At 41.6% G+C, this 25,222-nt stretch overlaps 2 protein-coding genes across 2 annotated transcripts; both read right to left on the reverse strand.

Annotated features, from left to right (window-relative positions):
• Positions 1-86: 86 nt before the first annotated feature.
• Positions 87-25,024, reverse strand: ANP32B (acidic nuclear phosphoprotein 32 family member B). The gene is made up of 7 exons (XM_019649533.1): positions 24,755-25,024; positions 15,453-15,602; positions 11,880-12,002; positions 6,399-6,588; positions 3,007-3,131; positions 1,938-2,007; positions 87-668 (listed from the first exon to the last, which is right to left on the reverse strand). Exons 1-7 carry the CDS (start codon positions 24,806-24,808, stop codon positions 601-603), a joined length of 780 nt encoding a protein of 259 aa, XP_019505078.1. The 5' UTR covers positions 24,809-25,024; the 3' UTR covers positions 87-600.
• LOC109386415 (translation initiation factor IF-2-like) lies at positions 23,263-24,748 on the reverse strand. Its single transcript, XM_019649532.1, has one exon. It carries the CDS (start codon positions 24,388-24,390, stop codon positions 23,389-23,391), a length of 1,002 nt encoding a protein of 333 aa, XP_019505077.1. The 5' UTR covers positions 24,391-24,748; the 3' UTR covers positions 23,263-23,388.
• Positions 25,025-25,222: the final 198 nt, after the last annotated feature.

Consider the following 25,222-nt stretch of genomic DNA (forward strand, 5'->3'; position numbering starts at 1 on the left):
AATGCCAAAGAAACCAGTTCTTCAGTGTGTTTTAACATGAGCTTACAATTAAAGTCTAATTTAAAAATGTAAGCATACAACTAGGCTTTACCAAAGAGGAACGTGTTTATTTCACTTAAATTCTTAAAAATACTTTTTTGGCAGTTGTCACATATAATGTCCTAAATGTAAAAAATTTTAATTAAAAAGAAAAGCATGAAAAAAACAGACCCAAAATGTTAAGATTTTATTTACAAAGCTTCTTTGTTGTACAGAAAGTAAAAATGCTGTTACAATCTTGGTGTAACTGGTAGCCACAGATGGTTGACTCACCAATCACAGCTATCCACGCTACAGCAAGAGTCTTACACAAAAACCTAACAACGCTTACAATTTTGTTGGGGTGAAGTTCCCAAGCTTGGTGGTGGATTTCCAAGAGGGACTAAATGGAGGAAGGCGGAATGTCACAGGAACTATTCTTTGGCTCTTTGGGTGGGTGGGTGTCCTGGGGTTTGTATCACAGCTACTTTTTTTTTTTTTTTTTTTTTAAACAGCTACCAAATCCAGATGAGCAGTCCAACCAATACTGAACAGTTCTTTTTTTGCAGGTTATTTGGGGTCTTAATCATCATCTCCTTCATCATCTGTTTCTCTCTTCCTCTTTTCACCTTTCCCGCTTTCTTCCTCCTCTGTAGAATAACAAAAACTCACTTTGAGACAATTGAAAAAGTTATTGCTAAGGGAGGTTAACAACAATGAATTTTTTGATGGTTGGGAGATTCAAGCTTGATCAGATCAACAGACTGTTAATAAATCGGTATTAATTTTAAAAAGCATAAATAGTGACCATGGAACCAAGAAGGGCAAAATGCATCTCAAATCACAGCAAAGTTAACCCAGTTTTCTCAATTTTAAGTTGGCAATATTCCAAATGTTTCTTAGACTTGTTGGTCTCAACGAGACATTAGCATTATTAAAATGAACAGCAAGGATTTTGGTGTTATATAGCCTGTTTTTGACCCATGCGTGCTAACAATTGACCTTGGGCAGGCAGCCTAACCTCTTTAAACCTGTTTCCTTGTTTATAAAATGGGGAAATGGTAGTAACTTTGAGAGTGTTATTTGGAGGATTAAATGTGATAACACAAAATATTTTAGCCTAGACAGGGCATAACAAAAATTGTAACAAGTGAATATTAACTAAAAAGGATTTCTTAGACTCCTCAGTTATTTAACACAGAGACCTACACATCATTGTTTTTTCACCTAGTAAAAAGTCATGAAATGAAATTTCATTATTTCATTATTTCAATGAAATTAACTAAATCTGCGTCAAATTATGTTCTGAAAAGCTCCTTGAAGGCAGAAACCAGGTCCTAAGGATTGTTCTATCAGTGTAAATTTAGTTCAGTGTCTGGCACAGAGAGCAGATGCTAAGAAGTATGAACCAATGGAAAGCAGAGCAAACAACCTGGTACTCTAACCTTTACAAGCATGAGAATCTGCACTTTCAATGAATAATAAATAAACAGGTGTTTCACTGGTTTTGTTTGTGGTGGGGAAAAGAATAACACTGGTAAGATCAGAAAGGTGCTATTTATATATCCTGCAAAAATTATAATCCAATTAAGATTTTTTTAAATGAAAGAATTCCAAACACAGAAATCTCATGCCTGGCAGTAACCCAAATGGTGGCGTTTAAAAACACAGTCCAAATGTGGAGACTGAGGACAGGGACTCCTTCCCTTAGGCATTATTAATTACTATAAAGCAGATGAGCTGCACCAGCATATATGCACTGACAGGGCTATACAAGTGCCTATGAAGAACACCAGGGCAAAAGGCATTTTATTTTCTTCTCAGTGGTTCTAAATTGTAAATTAATGGACTGCCCGCTCCTGCCCCCTTCCCCACCAGTTTTTAACTGAGGAGGACCAAAGTGCATGCATTAGACCCACCTTCATCCTCATCCTCATCCTCATCCTCTTCATCTTCATCAACTTCTCCATCATGTCCAAATTCTTCTTCCTAAAGAATGGTAAATAGTAAACCATTATGAAATTCTGCCAAGTTGAGAAGTACAAAAAATATACAATTTCCCAATAAATGTGACAATCCATCAAGGAGAAAACGGAAATGTTATTTTTATCTAGATTTGTTGGTTTCTCTGAATAAGCTTAATTTAAAATTTTCTTTAATAATTGCTATTCAGAAGTAAGCATTTTATTGGTCATTTAATTAGTATACAACTTATAATGGATAACTCAAGAAATGACTTAAAAATCTTAAATTTCAATGCAGGTTTGGAAAAAGATTGCTACATTACCATTCTTATAAAAAGCTTCTTTCAGGAACTTTATTTCATTAAACACCTATGAGATTATACAAATGGTCAGCCTCATTTCTGTACTAAAAAAGAACATGTTTTTTGATGATGTCCAACTTTCTTCAGCTGTTTTCACAAACCTCCTTGAGGGTCAAAGTTAAGTGACTCCTTTCTCCTGTCCTTCTGTAGCCTTCAGCCATATTGTATTACTAGGTGTCCCATTAAACTACACGGCCTGCTCTTTCAGGACAGGGCCACATTTTTATTTAACTCCATCCCCAGCTCTCTAACACAGGAAGCATACATTTCCTGAATTAAGCTGAATATACAAGAACAAGTTCAGACTTGGTAAACATACCCTTCCTTTGAATACAAGAAAGGGACAGACATACGAGTACCTTCAGTTTCTAGTTTTCTCACTCTGCTGAATAAATACTCAACTCGTTGCTTCCTCCCAATGTTAAAGGGTCAAAACTTATCTTGCAGAGCCAAGCACTGTGTCTAACTAGCGTTCAGTAAACATTCCATTTAGTATTTATTAAAAGGGGAACAAGAGCTCAATTAATCATAATGGTATTAGTATATTTACAAGTATACTAATTTCTTTAGAAGGCCTTTTCCTTTTCTTTCTTTCCTTTTTTTTTTAAAGTCTACATTTTTAACTATAAATAGGAAGCAGGGCAGCAAACAGTTGCACTGACCTCCCCACTGCCTTCATCTTCATCATCGTCCCCTTCTACATCTTCGTCATCGTCGTCATCCTCGTCGTCATCAAACTCTTCCTCCTCACCATCCTCATCCTCCTCGTCTTCCTCATCTTCTCCTTCTGAAAAGGGATTCATTAAATACCCTTGACGTCCCATGGGGTGCACCTGCTAAGGTGCTGGGGAACTATGGGGAACCATGAGCTACACCAATGTCAGGGAAAACCATGAACCACAGTCACCCTCTTTCTGTGGGTGCTGCAGTTCAGTCCCTTTGTCCAACCGAGTGCCGTAAAATCTGGAGGCCAGGACTCCTGGTGGACTTGATGTACCCTACCATACTTACTGATTAAATGGTGCAATGTCCGGGATTCGCTTCTAAGTAAGGAAGGGGGAAGAAGGTGGGGTGTATATGTATAAAACAAGATCAGCCATGAACCAGTAATTGTTGCTCAGTCATGGGAACATGAAAGTTAGTTTTACTATTATTTTTACCTCTATGTCTGAAAATTTCCATAGTAAAAAGTTACAGAAATGAAACAAAACAAACAAAACTCCTTCTCTGAGGTAAGGGTACCCACAAAGCCAGCTGTCCAAATCAGGAACCTGACAGACCCACTAGTAACTCTGTAACGAGGCATGCTGCAGGCTGCAGGGCACCTGTGTCCTGTCTCTACTCCATTTGGTGCAGGCCTCCCGTCAAGCAGCTCTTGCCTCGCCCAGTCCTGGAGCCTGCCTGCCTCATGGCCTCTGGCCTCTGCACGGTCTTCCGTTTCTGCTCTGCTTGGCTAACACTGACTCAACCTTTTTTTAAAAAAGATTTTATTGGCGAATTGGAGGGAGGGGAACAGCATTGGGGAATCGGGGATGGGTAACGGACAGGTAGACAAATTGCTGTTTTTGTTCTTCAGTCTAGTTCTGAAGGACATCGCTTCACTGGCCCATGTTGGTATGATCATTGTGCTCTTCCCGGGTGAGGCAATCGGTCACCGGTCATTGGTCGGCTGCTCACAGGGGCTCCCGGCAGCTCATGCTGGCTGCCAGCCACTCACATAGCTCACGACAGCCCACTGCAGCCCTGCTGCAGCCTACGCCATTGACGGGGACTCACAGCAGCCCAGCTCCAGGTCGAGCTGTTGTTCATCATCTTAGCTGTAGAGGGCAGTGTCACTGGCCCTCAACGTGGGATCCGAACCGCAGTCCTGCTGCTCAGAGCTGGTGCTACCAAGTGAGCTCTTAACCAGCTGAGCCACTCGGCCGGCCCTGACTCAACCTTTGAGTCTCACTTTAAAAAATCACTTCTCAGGCAGACTTGCCAGACCTCTTAATCCCAGCTCATACTCTCATACAAGCACCTGGTGCTTTTCCACTACACTTTGCTCACTTATGATTACTGAACATTTTCTTCTTAGTAGACAGTAAGCTCCAAGAGGACAGGAACTATGTGGTTCACCCCCTCCCCCAAACTATTTCTCACAGTGCCTGGCACGTAAGAAATGCTCAAATATTTGTTGCCTGACTGATCTTCACTCTCAGGAACTGCTCTCCACCCTCCAAAGAATTTTCTTTATAGGCTCCTGCACGTGTGGCTGTTCAACTTATTTAGGGTGAACTTAAATAGACAACAAAAGGCACAAAGGGTTTTTAGGAACAAATGAACCGTGGTGACGGGAATAAATGAAGTAAACATTTGGAATAAGGCAAGATGTCCTAGTCTATGTCTACTTTACCATCTCACATCCCATCTCTTTTTGCCTTGTCTCAAATCTCCTGCAAAACAAACTGTAAAAATGCTTCCAGAACACTTCACCAATAATTGCACCCAACCTGCCTGATTTTTTTTCCCCTCCTGCACTTTTCTTGATCATTTCTGTCTTGTGTATTTTTATCTTTAAAGATATTTAAAATAATGCTTCAAGGGCCGGCCGAGTGGCGTATCAGTTAAGAGCTGGCTTGGGACGCCAGAGGGTCCCGGTTCGGATCCCACATATGAGGGCCAGTGACACTGCCCTCTACAGCTAAGATGCTGAACAACAGCTCAACTTGGAGCTGGGTTGCCATGAGTCGCCAGCGACAGCGTAGGCTGCAACCCCTGCTGCAGTGGGTTGCCATGGGCTACCGTGTGTAGCCAGCAGCCTGCGTGAGCGGCCAGCAGCCGCAGTGAGTGGCCGTCCAGAAGCCAGCGTCTGATCTGCCTCACCTGGGAAGAGCGCAATGATGGTGCCAACTTGGGCCAGTGAAGCAACGTCCTCCACAACTAGACTGAAGAACCAAAGGACAGCAACTTGTCTGTTCCCCTTCCCCCAATTCCCCAGCGCTGTTCCCATCCCCCAATTCCCCAATTAAAAAAAAAAATCTAAAAAAAAATAATAATAATGCTTCAAATACAGTAATATCACGAATCTCAGTAACATCAGGGAATCTAGGAGAATATGTTTTCTTCATGCTGACTTATATGAACACTAATCGTTCTGCTTCCTTTAAACCACTTGGAGGCAAGAAACCATTTATCCTAACAGTGACTCAGAGTAAACGTATCACTTTGCAAAGAAAGAACAAGCTGATCAGGAGGGATATTTTGGGTACAAAATATTCAAAGATTCTTAAAGATAACTGGATGTAAAAAACCTTGATCAAATGTCAAAAATAAAATTTATATTCTACTTGCATGTTATGTATGGCCAGAAAATTATTTCTCTTATTAATGAAAAACAGAATCCAACATATAGTACTTTGAAATCATTACCTTCTTAAACTCTAGTCTTATATTAAAGGCTGGACAGCTGTTTATATTTGGATCTAAGATATACCGAGTACCTATAAGTGTTGAGCTCTGTGAATAAACAGAAAAAAAGACAGTTCCTACCCAAGAAGATAATCATAGCATAGTTGGAGGGGACACGAAAAGCAGAGAATGACAAGTGCTATGAAAGAGGAAAGTGAGGGGATGCGGTAGTATGCACAGGAACCTAACCTAGCTCATGGGTGTCAGGAAAGGCATCCCGGAAGTGTTGATGAAACTAAGTTTGTAAGGATAAGTAGGCAGTAACCTAGAAAGGGTTAACAGCTAGGAGGAAGACAGGAGACATGAAATGAAGACCCTTTTAGTAAACTGTAAACCACAAGTACTTCAATAGGTCGAAGCCCATGATCTCTAGGCTCCAAATTCAAGACTAAGTAACTAACAAACCATTTTTATTTGGAATCATTTAAAGATTTTAATGTCCTAAGGAGCTTATTAAAATTAAACAGAGGTCCTAGCTCCAAATTTAATGGAATGCCTACATGCATGATATAAATTATTTTTCTCAACAGCAAGAACATTCAGTAACTTTATCAGGACCTTTGAGAGGCAGAAAATTGGTTCACTGGCTGTCATGTCCACTCACCTTCATCATCCTCTTCTTCATCCACACCATCCACCTCAGCATCTGAGTCAGGGGCTTCTCGATCTTCTCGGTCATAACCATCCAGGTAGGTCAGCTGGGGCAGGAGTTTGAAGACACTCTCTCGGTAGTCATTCAGGTTGGTAACCTCACAGTTGAACAGATCCAGGCTTTTCAGACATTCCAACTTTTTCTGAAGAAAAGGATCAAAAAACACAGCTCCTAAACCAAAGGAACATAAGCAACAAAACCCATCTCTGAAAGAGGTAAAATTCTAGACTCTGTATTCAATTAGCTACTACCCACTAAGCCTTGTACATAGGAAAACATTTCAAGTCCTTTGCACCCTTTATATTTGAGGCCACTAGATTTTAACTAGTCCTTCCATCTACATCTACCCTTCTCAAAGAACTTTTTCTGACAGCATCAGTCTTAAGAAATATGAATTTGAAAAAGTTATTAAAACGAATCTTTTCATAGTATGAGACAAATCAAACAGAATTTAATAAATTTGGTTCAAGATTAAGTTTAAACATTTGAGTAATAAATGGCCAACTTGCTTTTTATCAAGCATAGTCTTCAATGCTCTGGGGTTAATAGTATGAAAAAAAAATTCATTCATTTGACCAATTTCCACTTGGGAACATAGATGTGAAACACTAGAGAACAGAATATAATAAAGTACAAAGTGTGGTGATGCAGGTATTTTCCGGGAAGACAGGAGTCAATACAGGCTAAGGAAAAGGAAGGAGGTCTCAAGAGTTCAAACTTTGGAAGTAGAGAAACATTACACTCTTCTCTTTTTTAATTTTTGAGGACATGATTAACACTATTACCAGACTTTTCAGACGTAAAATTCTTCTGATTTTACCATACCTTGAAACTCTGTTGCAATACTTCCTTTGTTTCGAACCTCCGTTTCATCTATCTAAAATAGTTAAGGTCTAAAAATCTGGCCTAAGAAAAGCTTTCTGAGTAGTCAAAGTGGACTGGAAAATATCCATGTATTTTACTCAGATGTTCATTTGTTACATCAGTGTATATTAGCACTTCAACCCCAGGTCTATTAAGTTTGATCAAGGGTAATTAAGAGACTGGAAGGGCAGAGGTAGTATTACAGGCAAGTAAAGAGAAAGCAACAGGAGCAGACCCTCCTAGAGGGGACAGGGTACAAGCATGTAAAGAGCAAACACAAAATGTGAAGTCATATGAAGCCTGGTGCCTTTCACAATAGGGGCGATAAGCCTGGATATAGCTTCATAAATGTAACTTTTAAAGGTTCTGAAGCTTGGTATTGTCTAAAAAAGTAGTAATAAAAATATTAAGAAGATCTTTGCATAAAATTGCAAAAAATGTTGGTTTTTAAAGGCTTTGAGGCTTTATCGGGAAAGCTATTTCAGCATTCACAAGGACCTGGGAAGAAATGCAGATGAAATAAAACCTTGTCTTCAGGACTTGAGGTATCTGTGTAATTCTGGGGAGTTATAAAATAATCTGAAAATCTTTGCTCTAAGGCAGGGCTTGGCAAAAGGGCCCATTCCAGCCCACAGCCTGCTTTTGTAAAATAAGCTTTATTGAAACACAGCCACACTCATTTGTTTATATATTATGTATGCCTTCTTTTGTGCTACAGTGGCAAACTGAGTAGTTGTGACAGAGACTGTATGGCCGAAAAAGCCTGAAAGATCTATTATCCGGCCCTTCAGAGGAAAGTGTTGCCAGTCCTTAAACTTACAGAATCTTCATCTTCCTGGTCAAAGATGAGGTTCCCACACTTGTTTTATTCTCACTGAGCAGCCCTTGGGAACACAGAGCCAGACAGGGAACACAGAGCAGGGTTATAGCAACAGGCAACCGTACTCCTCAAAACACCAACGTACGAAGATCCAAAGGTTTGTGGATCAAATAATGTGCTTATGTAAGTCACTCCCCTGAGGTCTTAAGAAAGCTGTCCCCAGTCCTTCTCATCATAGGGAGAACTACTTTTATGTGTGTGGCTTTCAGATTAGATTCCCCATTGGGCAGGCTCTGACCTCCAGAAGCCCAGGTATAAATTCTTGCCAAAGAGGCGGGGGGAAAGCCTGAAATACTACCCCAGGCAAACAGGTAGCATACTGGGAACTCTTTTCTCTTCACAAAAAAAGTTGACTCTATGACAGCTAAGCTACAACCACAAGTAAATTTAGGCAGCTTTCCCAAAGAGGCTCAGTCTAAAAAATCTCTGCTCAAAGGAATGAGCCATGTACTTCTCAAAATTATTCCCTAGAAATAAATGTACAAAAATGCAAACAATTCCAGACCTTTAATGCTCCACAGTGCCCCAAGCCCTTTCTCTAGTTCTATTGGCTATCCCAGTATTTGGGGCCTCCAAGGCTGTTTCTGAAACTATGCATCTGCGAAGTTTTTGGCTATTTCTTGAGAAAGGACCCATTATAATTTGGACATACTAGAAAACCAAGTGAAAGCAAATAAACAGCAATAATATCCCAAATAATTATAGTATCCTAGACTTGTTTAAAGTAGTAAAATTACATTTTAAGGCCCAAAATACACTACAAACAGATCATTCAGGATCCCAAGGTAATGTCTAAATACTGCTAAAAGAAAAAAAAAATCACAACTCTATCATACCAGAAATTTGGCCTAAAACTAATAGGCTAGCCATAATAAACATTAAACATTTTATTAACAATAATTTTGCTTGCCTTCTTAGAATTTAGAAAGGTTTTGGGGGATGGTTTGGATGGCCCAGGTCTCTTAAAAAAGGTGTCCAAGGAAGTTTGAATTGATGCCTTCTTTGTCTCTCGATTAATGTCCCTGTAGCAAGCAGAGGCATTCACAATCATTGCATTGACTGTAAGAACTGGGCTCAACGCAGACGGTGCTCAAAATGTATGTGGTTAATGAGGATGAGGATGGTGTTTTTCCCCACTGAAGAATACTTTCAGAAGTAAAAATGGATTCAACATTTCCCCCCTTCACCTTCTCCTACTGTTTTATTTGATTCCAAGTTCTAACTTCAGGAGATCTACCTTGAACCCCCAGGAATCTTGAGTATCAAGTTCAGAGAAAGACGGGGACTCAGGCTTTTCCAGAGAGCCCTGGATGTGCAGTGCTATGGCTGTCATAGGTTAATCAAGTGTGTGACTCTGGACAAGGGGTTCAGCCTCTCCCAAGCCTCAGCTTCCTCATATGTAAAATGAGGGCCATGCTATTTCTATCCACTTTGTAGAAATGTTCTTGGGGGGTTACTAAATGACATACATAAAGTATTCACTACAGTGTACGGTACATTGCAGATCCTCCAAACATGATAAATACAATAGTGATTATTTTTCATACTTCACTGTCCCAGGGGACTGAGACTTTCATAGCCACCAAAGGGCCCTTATACATCACTGACCAGGTCAGGAATACCCAAAGAAAACAGCTCCCACACAGTGTTTGCTTCTGCTCTGCCTCTGTGTGTTAGGGCACTGACAAAGGCTTCTGATGAAGCATCAAAGAGGACTTAGCTTGCTGTGAGAACTGGGCAATAGCTAGTAATCTAGTTGGAAAAGCACTGCTTGATACTCTGTTCTAGAAAAAAGGGGTTCCTATGCTCACAGTAACCCTGAATTGATAGGCCTGTCATTAACACATAGACAATAAAGGCTTAATGTAGCCGTCTGACTGCGAGGGAGATCATCAGCACTTAATGTGGTGATCCTATTGGAATTCCCAACTTAGGTCAATTTGGCTATGGAATAAATTTATAGGTAAAAAGAGAAGAACAAGTCCCAAGAGCAATGGAAAAAATGGTGGACAAGGGATTTGAATTCCTACTCTGCTCTGTGTCCTGTGGCCACTGAGTAATTACTTAAGCTTTCCAAAGTTGGTTTCCTCATCTCTAAAAGGACAGCCTTTCTCTCTCCCCTGGGCTATATGGGATACAATGAGCAAATGTTACTGTCCTTGAATACAGCAAAATTCAATATATGTTTGCTTAAACATTGGAAATTGGGATTGGTTTAGAAGAGAATAGAACTAGTAAAAATGAGGGAGCCTAAATATCTGGATGTATCTATCATAGAAAAAAGGGGCAAAATTCATGGAGCAAAGGTGAGAAACAGGCTCTCAACATTTATGAGAAATAAGTTAAACATGGTCCACTTAATTAAACGTACAAATAACGTGACTCCGTAAATGATTAAATCTACACTGGAGCAATGGCTCAATTATTGATTAGGAGGGAAAGACCCTATAATTCTGACAGGAAATCCTTTCACTGAAGTCACAGTTTAACTCTATCTTCCCTTGAAATATCAACAGAACATTCTGTACAACTGATGTGAAATCCAAATATTGTAATATATTATGACATCAGAAAAGACTGAGACAGCAGAAGATGCCTCACATCCTCTTGGGTTCTGCTCTTCCGGGTCCTGAAAGAAAGCTCCTATTTGCTATATAACCATCTCCCAATTAATGTTTGTAAGTTAAGTCAAATAGAAATATTGACTTTATATATACCAATAAAAACAAAAAGAAGTCATAGACTTCTTTGGGTAGTATGAACAGGTTTGAATTCCATTAGCCTTATTAAAATGAAATTCTCCCTGTATGCCCAATTTATAGTATGTCATATTTAGGGAAAGCAGTCATTTAACAATCATGAATTCATAGAAATTTCCAGGTGGCAACCAAAAGAACAGCCTGGGGGCTGCCCCACACCCTTTATTAATCTGTCTCCAGAAGCTCTTTTCTGGCCACTACAACTTCCACATGGACTGGGCCCCCATTAGCACAGCTTCCCAACTTATAAAACAAAGTAAGTGCATTACCTCCTTTTATCCTCAGAAATCCTAAGTGAGGTAAGTAAGGTAGGGATTATTGTCCCTGCTTCACAAGTGAGAAAACTGAGGCCCAGAGAGAAGAAGCAATTTGTCCAAGGTCACACAGCAAGTTATAACCCAATTGGCACTTAAATTTAACTTTCCATAGCTTATCCCAGTACGATCAAGGAGGATTTTGGGGTTCCATGCAAAACTTGGGGCAACAGTGATCCAGCTAGAGCACAAGATCATGAACTAGAAGACCTAAAATTTATTGGACCTGTCCTTGGACTTCTGTTTCACCTACAATTCAGATATGCCACCTAATATAAACAGCTTTTTCTGTGAAAGTATAGAATAGCCTGGCCAGTCTGGGGAAACGTTTTTAAAAGATAAATGTTTAATTTCATACAAAATGCTAAAAAGACAAAAGAAAAGAATTCCCCTTTGAAGGAAGCCACTACAGTATCAGGCAGGGAGAGCAGTCACAGGATCACACATAACTACAGAGGCCCTGATCTTTAAAACTGGACTCCTCCTATAAAAAGTATTATAATAAAAAGCCACCACTTTCTCAATTATTCTTTCCAATCATTTCCCTCACTATAAAGAAATATGAAAATGAAAATGAATCCAATAAGTCCTGGATTCCAAATTCTCAATTACTTACCAAAGGTTCCAAGGTGCTGATATCTTTCAGTTTATTTCCACTTAAGTTTAGATGTGTGAGATTTGGAAGTTTTTCTGCCAACATGTCCAGACATCCATAGATTCTATTGTCACTGAGCTCAAGCTGCAAGAGAATGCACAAAGCACAAGCACAAATACACAGAGAAACACGTATCATTAAGGTGTCCTAAAGAGCAAATACAGTTCTTAAGTATTTATTGGGATCAAAGATCTCTATTTTTTATTAGGGCATCTATGTTCATTTTGTTTGATTAAACCCAAATTGTTTACAGATCCCAGAAACATTTCACAGGAGGAGAGACAGGACAGGATAGGATGAGAAGAGCTGTGTTTTCTTAACCAGCTGCTATATTATAACAGTTTGCTCGAGAACTGGCCCCTAACATCAGTGAATACATTTTCTCACCTAAAAAGTGGGTCAAAGCAAATTAGAATTCTTTGAGAAGTTGTAATACTCTATACCTGCCAGGAAGGATAAATGGCCCGTGCATTCTAAACAGCTTTTTGTGTGTGCCAAGCAAAGCTTGCTGTGCCCACTTGAAATCTAATCTGATTCTGTAAAGTGCTGACACACTGTGGGGTTCTACATCTGGACGCCACCAGGAAATGTCGCTCTAAAGTCTACTGGAGTGGTACAGGCCCCAAAACAAGCCCTGAAAGAAGGTCCGTGACCTGAGGAAAAGGAGTGGGGCAACAGCTTCAGGGTTGACACAACCAACACCCCGGAGGCCACTTCTTGCATAAACCTGGCCTTTATAAGAACCTACTCTAATTTCTTAGCTGCAGGTCAAGTAGCACAGCAAGTGGTGTGCCAAAAAAGGAACGAGCCTTCAGCAAGAAATATTAGAATCTTAGAATGAAAGAAACTGGAGCCTGGAAAAATTAGGTGGTTGAGAGCATCTAATTCAAACTTTTCATTTTGCAGATGAGAAAACTTAGGCAATACAGCTGGTTTCAATTCCCTATTTTAAGTGCCAATAACAATGGTAACTGTATCTAATCCTTACATAGTACTAGTGTTTGAAGTACTAGAAATACATGAACTCACTTGATCGCACCATAGGGGTAGGTAGAATTATTACCCCATTGACAGGTGAGGAAAATGAAATACAAAGAGACTATGTAACATGCCCAAGACCACATAGCTGTTACAGTGGTGGACCTGATTTGAAGCTGGGCAGGCTAGCTTCAGAAGAATCCATGCCTTCTCCACTATGCTTCGTCCCTACAATAGCATGAAAACGTCACAAAATGTAATCTATGGCATGCAATGAAATGAACATATGATGCAGAATAGAGAACTTTTAAAAATATAAATATGTGTTCAAAGAATGAATTTAAAAACAATTCAGGTCTGCTGCTTTGGTGTTATTAAATATTTCAGAAGAAGAGAATGCAACTTTCAAAAAAAAATTTCCTTCCAATGGGATATTACAGTCAAATATCTAATCACGGTCTGGATTTAAAAATATAAGTCTATGGTGGGCCAGCTGAGTGGCTCAGTTGGTTAAGAGCTCGCTCAAGAGTTTGAGCTCTGAGCAACAGCGGTTCGAGTCCCGGCCCAAGCTGAGCAGCCACTGAGCTGCCAACAGGTGGCAGGATGGCTCAGCTAAAAAAAATATATATATAAGTCTAAGATCAACAAAGACCCAAGTGTTAGTGTTATTGAGATATTAGTAAATCAAAATAAAAAGAGAATACTTCTAAAAAAAAAGAAGAGAACACTTCTTTTGGTTGGTTAGAATACCACACATACGTAATATTCACATCCTTTCAACAATATCTTAGGGAGTAGAGATAATAAGGCAATCTGCCAAAGGATTTAGTGGCTTACTTATTTTGAAATAAAAGCAATGTGTAAATTTAGGAAACCTGTGACATGCATGCATCAAATTTCTTTCAGATCCTATTTCTTGTTAAAAAACATCCTGTGATCTAGGGTAGGAAGAAAATCAAGTCCACATCAGCTGTAAAAACATCTAATTCTGCCTTTAAGTTTGATTTATGGATGTCTCCATTCCTCCCTCACTAACCCTACAAGTAACTGATTAAAATAAGACTTCAAATGGATTTGATAAAGCCTCTATATAGTCACCAATACACTTACTTTCTCATTATGTCTGGTAGTATATAGACCCTAATAATTCAGGAAAATGTATCAGGATGCTAGGAAAACAGAGCACAAAATGCATACACTAGGATCTGCTAGTATCAAGTTTATGTAAATAGATGCTAAAAAGTCATTAGTTGTTGGATGAACTAATCAGAGCTTCCAGTGTCACCTATAACCCCATGCAAATAAAATGGATTACACTCGAATCTCTGAAGTAGCTACTTATCAGAAGAAAGGGAAAAATTTACCAATTTAAATATAACAGGATCTTTTCACATTGGAAGCAGGTCACCCTGAAACTCATAAGGACTGCCAGAGCATTTATTACCTAAATAAGGCAAATAAGTAAAAAACACTTCTGGTTTTTAATTCACATACTTACCCAAAAAATAAGGCATTTGGGGCTCAAAAGCAAGCTACAGGGACAGCCCACCTGCCCTTTGCCTAAGTTTGATTAGATTTCTTTCTATGTGTGCCTTCGTTTAGACAAATTTTCAATGTAAATTCCCTAATAAAGCGAACACCTATATCTTAGAGAATTCTACAACCCTTTCCGTATGTAACGGAAAAGGTACTGAGTTAGGAAATAGGATATGGGTTCTAGTTTTGGCTCTAGCACTAACCACTTTTGTGGGTGGCTTTAGGCAAATTATTATACCTTTCTGGGTCTATTTGTATGCCTGTAAAATAATGGGCTAGGCTAGAGATCAAAGTTTCTTCCAGTTTTGACATTTGGGGCTCTGTGACAGTTAAATGTGCAAGGACGAAACATCTTAGGGGGTGGGGGAGTTGAAGGGGGATATTGACTGGTTTGTAATTAGACCAATGAAGAGCTAACAATGGGTTATCAACTAAGGCAAGGAAATATAGTAGCTTTGTTACAATGAATTCTTGCAGTCAGTCACAACACGTTTTAAACTTCTAGTCATTAAAAATTATGCAATGAATTTGAATTATCATAAAAACCACAAATCTGAAGTCTTTACTACTTAAACTCACCCTTAATCAATAAACATAAAACTTTGGAAGAGTGGCAGGTACCTGTGGTTCCTAAACCAGAGCATACTAAGAACAAAATGTATTTAACATTATAACAAATGTATAACAATTAACAAGTAATAAATTATTCACAAAATAATGATTATTCATAACTATTATCTACTGAGCATCCAACATGTATTATTTCCAAACATCACAGCAATTCTGTAAGGTCAGGTGGTATCACCAGTTTACAGGTGAGGAAATTGAGCCTTAGAGAGATTAAATAACCAGCAGAAGATCACTCATCAGGGAAATGATAGACCTGGAATTCAATCCCAGATATATGCCCAGTTCTAAAGGCGTGTGCTTTTTGCTACTAAATGCTTCCTTACAGGTAAAATCATATATTTTTCCCTTCCCAGGATGGTTCTCTTTTACAATGAAAGAAAAAGCACTTACCTTTTTCAATTTAGGTAGTTTGGGGAGATTTGAAACTGAAATCAAGCCTACATTTATTAAACTGAGGAACTCTAAGTTCACAAATTCAGCAGTTAAGCCCTCAATTTTCCCATCATTTGATTTGCAATTGTCCAGGACAAGTTCTCGAACCTGTGGATGACAAAGGGAAAAAAAAAAAAAAAGAGGATCTTCCATAAAAACATACAGAAAACAAAGAACAAAAAGAGCACAAACTCCAACCATAAATACCCGGCGAAAACACCCACATTTAGGGGCAGCCTCTACTTAGACCTAGATCACAGTTATAAATAAATGAAAAATGATTAAGGCTTTAGTAACAATATACTAATAGATATCAAGGGTGGAATGTTACACCATGGTATAAATAAAGATTTAAACTCTTTCCTTTCCAGAGACAGAAACTACAGTTCTTAAGATGCAAGATGTAAGTAAGAAACTATATCCCCCATATTCCTTTTCCCAAGTCTGTTCCCCAAGGGGTAACTTTAACTACAAATGCAGAGTGAAGATACCCCCAACCCCTTTCAGGCTGAGTCTACCTCAAGGCTCAGGAGGTTGACACAGGAAAAGAGGAAAGCTTTACTTTTCCTATTAAGATCGTGAGAGATTTTGGCAGCATTACACATTTCTACTTGTGGTTTTATTAATTTTGACTAAGATTATCTTGACATTAGGAAGGGGTCAAAACGGAATAAGCCTTAATTGAAAACAAAGATCGAATTGGGTTATAAGTGAGAAAGATATTTGATATTTCTAGGGGAGAGAGCTGTAGACATTAAATTAGGTTCCTTTTTCAGACCATAAAATCTTCTTCGGCGGTCCTGAAAATCAGAACTCAAATCCATCCAAGGGTATCCACATCTTAAAGATTCTGAATACTGATTATTTAAGTATTCTTAAATAATACTTAAATAACTACTCTGTGAATATCTACCATAATTCTCATTGCCATTCTCGTTCTGAGGTCGACTCTGAAACATGCAACTTTTTAATGCATTCTGATCAATTTACAGTGATGCAAATTAGTTTTAACTGCCAAAGGTGTTCTTGCAGTGTTCTACCAAGCTGTATACAGAAGGGAGATGCTGATGGCTCCAAAAGAGGACAGGAGCTAGTAATGTCTTCATCCTCCCATACAGAATCCAAAGATCCTACTCCAGTAATTGCTATCATTCATGGAGAACTTACTTGTAATTCTAGTACCACCACACCCTCCCCATTTACAGAGAAGAAAACAGATTTATAGTCAGTGATATCCACATCACCACAACTTCTCACTTGCTTCTTCACTAGTCTCACTACCCTATCTACTTCCTCCTCAGAAGCCCTGGTTTCAGTCAGGATGCATGCAGTCCTACTATACCTTTTCCCTCCCTCTCTTCCTTCCTTCTACTTTTCTCTAGATACCTCCACAATTCTTCTTCCTTCTGGTGAAAATAAGCACATCTGAAAAACTGAAGAGGTCAAATAAGGAGAGCTGGGCTCTGGAGACAGATGCCTAGGGTAAAATCTGGGCTCTGTCACATATGACCTGTGTGACCTTGGGCAAGTCACTTAACCTCTCTGTGCCTGTTTCCTCATCTGTGACGTGGAAAAAACAGTACCTACCTCATGGAGTTGTAGGGAGTAGTGCTTAGGACATAGTAAATGCTGTGCAAGTTACCTCATGGAGTTGTTGTAGGGAGTAGTGCTTGGGACATAGTAAATGCTGTGGAAGTTACCTCAGGGAAAGGGAATAGGGGAACGACAGAGACCTTTGTTGTTTACTTTATTCATATCTGTACTATATTTTTTACAAGCATGTATTTCATCAGTATTTAAAAACACCAACAAGCCATAATAAAAAGTTTAACTATAACTGTCACCCACCTAAGTAGTATACTGCAATACAAATACAATGGTTCCATTTGGTTTGAGGGATTTTCTATGACTATATCTGACAGAAAATCCAAAATTATTATCCAGAATGACACTATTATGCCAAAAGCCAAGTGAGGAGGAATTAGAGTTAGCCATGTTGCTTCTTAAGCCATTTTGGCTCCCAGCTCACTGGGTGAAATCACCTCCTGGACATTTCTCTCAACTAGTAAAATTCTACTTTAACTAGTCATCAAACACTACCACAAAGCATTCAAGTGTGAGTTAGAATATGTTTGTTGAACCAAACAGCAGAACAGGAATCAAGAAGAGGAAGTTAGGAGAAAAATCATGTTCCAATTTGCCAGTTTAGTTGTTGAGTGTGGAGAGGAATTATGGTTCTGCTTTAGAGAAATGGAAACCACGTAGCTAGGTGCAAATAAGGAAGGAAAAGCTTACTGATGGAGAGGTGTAAGGAATACCACAATGGGTACCAAGTTTAAGGTTCCCATGGGATGTCCAAATGAAAGGATCCCCAGGCAGCTGGACACATGGGTCTGGAGTTCAGGGGAGGTCTGGGTTGTAAATTCTGTACGTGGGACACAGGTAGTAGTGAAAGGACAAAATTCCTATGAAGAAGACCAAGGATGGAATCCTGGGAAATCCTGCAAAGGAGATTTGAGAAGAATCAGGAGTGGAACCCAAAGGTGAAGCATTAGTTTGAAACACCCAGAAAGGCTTGTGAAATTAGGCACAAGAAGTTATTTTTTAAAAAGAGTTGAAAAAATTAGAACACTTAAATGCCCACCAACACGGGACTCATTTCCAGGGTACACTGTGGGATGAAAAAACACACAGAATGTGTATGTTGTTTTTTTATGTAATATGTGACACATTCACTTTCTTATATGTACATTAACTTGCTCAGGAATAATCTCTCAGGGATAGAAAGTGAGCAGTTAGGAGACTTTTCTCTAGAACCTTATTTTATACCTCAATGATGAGAATATTAATCTGTAAAAAAATAAAGATAAAAAAAGTCAGCTGGACTTAAGCTTCAAGCTTCACAATGTCAGAGTCATGTCTATTTTGGTTGCCACTATATCCCAGTATGAGAAAGAGCCTTCACAACTATTGAAAAGGAAAATGGTCACAGGTTTGTCAGAGTGCTGCACAGGGGTTTTCTGTCAGGACTGTAGGGGATTGAGCAGATGATGAAATGAGAGAAAACTTGGATATAAGGACAACCTACTTTCTAATTATATTAATGCAAAGCATATTAATTTTCATCACTATTAATATTTTGATATATTTTTTCACGTTTTCTTTGTATGTTTTAAACATAAGTGAGATAAACTATATTATTTAGCATACTTTAAAGTAACAACTCTGACTATCTGTTAATAGCTAAAGAAATTACAATGTATGGCTGTAGCATAAATTACTTTACAATCCTCCTTGTTGAATGTTTCCAATTTTCCCTATTATAAATAATGCCATATCTTTTTATGTAAAACTTCTTCTGTAATTATGATTGTTTCCTCACAATCTATTGCTAGGTGAAATATAAACATTTGAGTTCCTGTTATTGAGTTATGAATTCTTTATTTAAAATGGCAACCAACCCCCTTTTAACACATTTTTGTGACCTTTCTTGATACATGAAAATTCTAGGCACACTTATTTACCTTTTTCTTGAGGATACTGTCTTTACCCTAAGTGAAGAAAAAATAAACATCCCAAAATAAACATTGACCAAAAAAAAGACAAGCCATAAAAAATACAAATTGTCAATAAACATTTTTTAAAATGCCCAACTACAAGAAGTAATAGAAAATGTACATAAAAAAATAAGATATATCTTTCTATTCTTGTTGCGGGTGGGGCATCTCCTCCTGTGGGGAAGCAACAGCTAGAATGGATACAGGAGGTGAGTTTCTAAGTAGGAGAGCAAGAAGTTCAGGGAATGCACATGTGAGACCTTTAATTTTCTCCATGAGTAGGAGGCAACAGAATTTACTGAGGTGAGCAGGGCAGAAGGTGTTATGGCTCAGAGAAGGCATGTCCCTTGACTATTCTAGGAAGGCTGAGGGTGTAGTAAAGAAACATGCTACCCCAGAATAGAGCTCCCCAGGCGCAGTGAGAAGACAAGCCACTGGGAAATCAGGACAGGTCAGTAGGATTTACTGCAGAAAGCAGAGACCTCAGGAGGGTCCCACTTAGTGCTGTGCTTGAGGATAACAGGTCTGGAAAGCCCATCAGCAGCAGCCTTCTAGCTTGTTTAAAGGTCTAAGCAGGACTTTTGTGTGTGGGTGAAAAGGTATCACTTCTCTTGGGCACTGTGTCAGCAGCATTTGAGATAATTACGCCTCCCCACTCCCCATCCCTTCCTGAAATGTGAAGGGATCCAGGCTGCCTTGCAAGGGAGAATACACCTGTGGGAAAGGATGCATGGGGCATTATGCAGATGGGCATAGAACCCCATGGCCTCCCAATCCAGATTGAGAATAAAGGGAGGTTCTAATCAAGAAGAAATGGCCCTAGTTTCTCCTTCTTATGCCCCAAATCCTCCCACAACTACTATCTAAGGCAGGCACTTGTACATTTGTGTGTATAACTTAGGGAGCTATTTGGTCCATGACAGAGTTAGCTGGCCTTCTGCTCAAAGATAGATGGTTTAATTTTCAGGTCAAATTCACTCTTCTTCATACTTTATTTTCCAATTAAACTAGTCTTTTCTCAAACATCAATTTAAAGCAAACATTTAAAAACAAAAAACAAAAATCCATTATTTCCTACTTAACTCTGTTTTGTATAGCAATCAGGAAAACAGTACTGTTTTCATTGAAAAATTTGAGCTATGCTGTAGCCAAGTTACAGGGACTGGAGACACAGAGGACATCTAACCCTGATTTCTCTTCCATCCTCTCCAATTTGCTCTCACTTCCCACTCCCCTGGCTACTCAAAAAAATAAAAAGATCAATTTTACCTAACTGGTTGAGTGACCTTCTTCAATTACAAGTTATAATTGTTATAAGAGAGCAAAAAAAAAAGTATAGAGGAATTAAAGACCATTTTAAGTTACCAATTCTTTTATTTATACATGATTATTGTCGTATGTGAAATAATCCAAAAATGTAGAAAGAAAAAGTAACTCCTGCCACTCTTACTAATTTCCATCCTTCCAAGTAACCAATTTTCAAATCTTCTACCTTATTATTATTTTAAAAGAATGTTTTCAAAATGACAATAGAACAGATTTATATTACTGGTTCTCAAATGTGTTTAGTGGCAGAACTACTGGCATGAAGGAAACACCAAAATCCTACTGGTGGGTAAAGAAGGGAACCATTCTAAAAAGCAAAAAACCTTTTAACCACCCCATGGGGATGGTTAAATTATGACCTACCCATAGACTAACAATGAGGTTATAATAAATAATGACAGAAAGATAAACATGTTTACTGTATTTTATTTATATAACTAAATAAATATAACAGGCCAGAATGTCTAGATGGTAGGATGGGTGTGTGCGTGAGAGAGTTCTATTTTTAAAATTTTTGCTTATCTATATCTACTATTTTTTGGCTTATCTGTATCTACTTTTTCTTCAATGAATATGTATTACTTATTCAAGGAAAAACCCAATTAGTTGCTAAGCAACCAATTAAAATATCCCACTGAGCTCAAAATTACATCACAATAGACACAACAATAGATGCCAAAAGTTGGAGAAAATGTGAGAAAAACCTATTTATTTATTTAAATTTTTTTTTTTTAGTAAATTGGGACTAAGCAAAGATTAGTCTTATTTATGGCATATGAAATGTCTCAGTCTTGTAAGCATACCCAGTGTTCCACAGGGGCAGGCTGTGAACCACAGGAACTGCTTGGCCTTCTAACTTTGAAGTTAATAGCTAGGCTGTTTCTGGATGCAGTTAACAAGGTGCTCATATCAATAATTTCTGTGGTATATATAATGTGTTTTAGGGCTGTACAATTTGTTCCCAGTGAAGTAACTGGCAATACAAATATTTCATGTAAAATATTTTCTGTATTTTAAAATGATTATCACCATTCTTTATGAAGAGTATACTTTTTAAACTCCATCTTAGTCATTTTTTTCCACTATGAGAACACACCTCTGATACAGAGCTGTTCTGGACTTAGAAAACAATTGAATATTTTATTTATACACACACACACACATGTATTTTAGTCCCCTTCCCCGGCCCCCTTAGAGAAATGAGAATACTTGTGTTTATCAAGAACAAGGATATGGTACTAGGTGAACTGAACCTATTATCTTGAGCTAAGCCTCTGGCCAAAGAACACAAGGTAAAAGTGTTACCAGGGTCGTCTGCAAACCCCAAAATAAAGAACAAAAAAGCCACCACACAATACAAGCCCATCTGGTCTTAAAAACAAACAAACAAACAAACAAAAAAAACGCCTAAAAACATTTATGATCAAATCTCCATTTACCCTCCTCAAACACTTAAATCTCACTTAATGACATTAAGGTCCACCATGGGGTACAATCTTGTGCATTTTAGAGCCTCCTGCCCACACGTTCAAAAGAGGAGGATTCTTCCTCTCCCCCCAAATGACAAGATTCTGTAGGACCTCAGAGGCCAAACCTACACCTGGCCCCCCACAAAACTTAAGGAGCCTGTGACTAGCTGAGTTTGGCTTTAAAGGAGTCCTTTTGGAACTTCTCATTTGCCTTAAGAGCGATACTGTTATTAAAAAACACTTTTTAACTCCTCTTAAATTTCTCTTCAGAATCGACAGCATTTTTACCCAGAAAAGCCTTCTGTTTAAAGTCAAAGAGAATCTCTGAAGAACCTATCTCCTATTGCTCGCAGTCTCCCTGTGAGTCCTCAGGGCAGCAGCCTTTCTTTACCTCCACAGTCTTGGCTGCTCCAGTTAACACTTCCAAGGCCAGTACAAGAAGGGGTATGCTCTCAGCGTTGTTCACACTGCTTTTCCAGGTCCTGGCATACAGCTGGTACTCAAATATTTAATAAACCAGTGGGTTGCTGTAGGCCAGTGCTGACCAATAAATACAGTAGCCACTAGTCAATTGTGGCTTTTGAGCACGTGAAATGTGGATAGTGCAACTGTCAAACTGACCTTTTAATTTAATTTTAATTAAAAAGCCACATGACTCTGACAAGAGCGTACGGCCTAAGTTGATTACTTGAAAAATTAACACTTGCACATATATGCATACTTTAAAAAGAGCAACATATTGGTCATCTCATATATGAAAACATTCCATATAGTGGGAACCACCAGCCCAGTTGTATTTCCCAGAGGGAGCAACACTGATCTTTACCGAGTAAGTACTTTAATTACTAAGTACTTGAGTTACAAAGAATTCAAATTCTAGATTTGAAAATACTTTTTAAGATCCATGTGTGTACTTTCCGTTTGGAAATTCTGGCTAAATGTTAATTACTCCACGTTCTATTGATTTACGACTACTCAGTTATAACGTAAACGCCTGAAATGAACAACTTCTCAAAATGAGAACAGAACTCTTGGAGTTGCACAGCGTGAAGAGGTTTAACCCTTCAATATACTAGCACGTGGCCGACACAAAATGTCTGACTGATGAACGGAAGGGACGAGCTTGGTCCTACCTCAACTTTTAAAACCCCGGGGGATTCATAGAGACGCCCACGCCTTCAGCGCCCCTAGGGCCGCTCCCGGTGGCCACGTGGTGCTGCGCCCCGACCTCATTTGTGGTGACCTGAGGGATTCAAAACCTCGCGCACACCAGGTAAATCCTGGTTGATGAATTTCCACAAGTTGGTAACTTGTTACCCACAGCTACCTGACTGCACGAAACGCGCCCATCGCTAGACTGGGGCGGGGTGGGAGGGCTTCCCCAGTGCTCCCCTACGGCTACAGCCAGCCACTCACCCGCGCAGGGGGTCTGGCAGACGGGCGGCCTCCCTGCGTGGGGGCCGGGAACCGTGGCCCCGCACCCGGCCGCGGGAAGCCTCTCTAGTTCGCGGGGTGGAGAAGAAAGGGGATTTTTAAAGGCGCTCACGCAGCCGCAGCCAGCACGTTGCCGGCCTTGGTCCGCCTCACTCGTGCACTTGGGGGGCAGAGGCCGCCGAGGCCCGCCTGCACCCCCGGCTCCTGGCCCGGGCGGAGCCGGCCGCCTGGCGTTGCCCTTTTAAGAAGGGGGAGGAGGACGGCCGAGCTCCTGAGAGGAGATGAGTCGGCGGCGGCGAAGCGCGCAGCTCCCGCCAGTGCGAGCCGAGCTCCGGAGAAGCGGGCGGAACACGAGCCGCGAGCTCCGCTTGGGGAGCGGCGGCCCGCAGCCACCGCCGGGGGCGGGCGAGCGGGCAGGGCCGAGCCCGCAGGCCAGCTCTCGCGGCTGAGGGAGACGGGTGCCCGCCAACATGGCGCTGTGTCGGCCTGTGGCGCGCCCCGGCTGGCGCGAGGAGCCGCCGCCCGCCCACACCGAGGGGCCAACCTCCCGGGCAGGGGCCCCGGGCTGCGCCGCCGCGGCGCGGGGGGGAGGGCGAAGCCGCCACCACCGACACAACGGCTGGCCTGGGCCGACCAGGGCCCGCCCTTGAAGGCCGGGAGTGAGGAAGGCCCGGAGGGCGAAAGGGAAGGGAGAGAAATGGGGGGAGAAAGTTTTATTTTTAGGCTTGAAAAATGGCGGGAACCGCGTCCTTTTTTCAAACTTGGCCTGAGGAGGGGCGGCGGTTGCGCCACCTCCGCTGCCCGGGCTCGCCCCTCCCCCGCTCCGCGCGCGCCAGGCCGCGCCCGCCTGAGCCCCCGGCCACCCGAGGGGGCTTCTAGCCCCCACTTCCGAGGCAAAAAAAAAGAAAAAAAGCCCCCTCCTCGTTCTACAGCTCGTGCCCTCGGTCGGGCTGTCGCCAACCGCAAGACCGGGCCAGGGGAGACCCCTTCCCGCCCAAGCCCCTTGCCCGCCTGCCCGGGGCGCGCGAATCCCGGCCTGGCCCGCCGAGGGCCCGGCCCGGGCCGGCCGCGCGGCTCCTCCGCAGGCCCGGTCCCCGCCTGGCCGCGCATCCCGGGAGGCTGCAAACATGGCTCCCAGCGTTACACAACCCCCTTGTCCCTCCCTCGCCGTCTGCCACACACTCGCGCGCTGCTCCGAGAAGGACCCAGGCGGGCGAGAAGCTCAAAGTTTGTTTTCCCCCCACCCCACCGCCTTCCCCGGACGGCCGCGGGGACCCGCGGGCGCCAAAGAGTTAATCCCCGCGCGCGCGCTCCCCCCCTCCGCGCCCGCCAGCCCGCCTTCCCCGTCCGAGCCCGCGAGTTGCGCCCTTCCCCGCGCCGGGGCTGGCGAACCCGCACCCGGGGCCCCGCAGGTGGCCACCATTACATGCAAGTCATCGGAGGGCGAGGGCGCCCGAAGGGGGGCTCTGCTTACAGCTGCCGGGGTCCGGTTCCTCAGCTCCAGGTGGATCCTCCTCTTCATGTCCATGTTTCCCTCTTCCCCCCTCTTCAAACTTAACTTTCCGCGGCAGGGGCGGAGGGGGGAGAGGCGTCCCGGCCTGCGCTGCGAGGGCCGTCGGAAGGGGTCTACTGGCGGCAGAGGCCGGCGGCGCGGTCCTGGGCGGCGAGCGGCGGGCAGGCAGGCGAGTGGAGCCCCCGGAGCCAAGTTACTCACGGGAGCGGAGAGAAACCATGGAGGGAAAAGGGGGCTGGAGCGTAACGCTGGTCTCACTACCGCCGCTCCCGGCCGCGGCCCCGCACTGCGCTTAAACCGGCGACGCGGCGCAGGCGGCTGCTCGGCTCCACACGGACCCGAGCGGCGCCGCTCGACTCGGTGGCTGAGGATGCACCAAGGACGGGGCGGGGAGACGCGGCGGGAGGGGCGGAGGCTGGGGGAAAGGCG

Source organism: Hipposideros armiger, unplaced genomic scaffold, assembly GCF_001890085.2.
Source record: "Hipposideros armiger isolate ML-2016 unplaced genomic scaffold, ASM189008v1 scaffold_133, whole genome shotgun sequence".
Classification (NCBI taxonomy): Eukaryota; Metazoa; Chordata; class Mammalia; order Chiroptera; family Hipposideridae; genus Hipposideros; species Hipposideros armiger.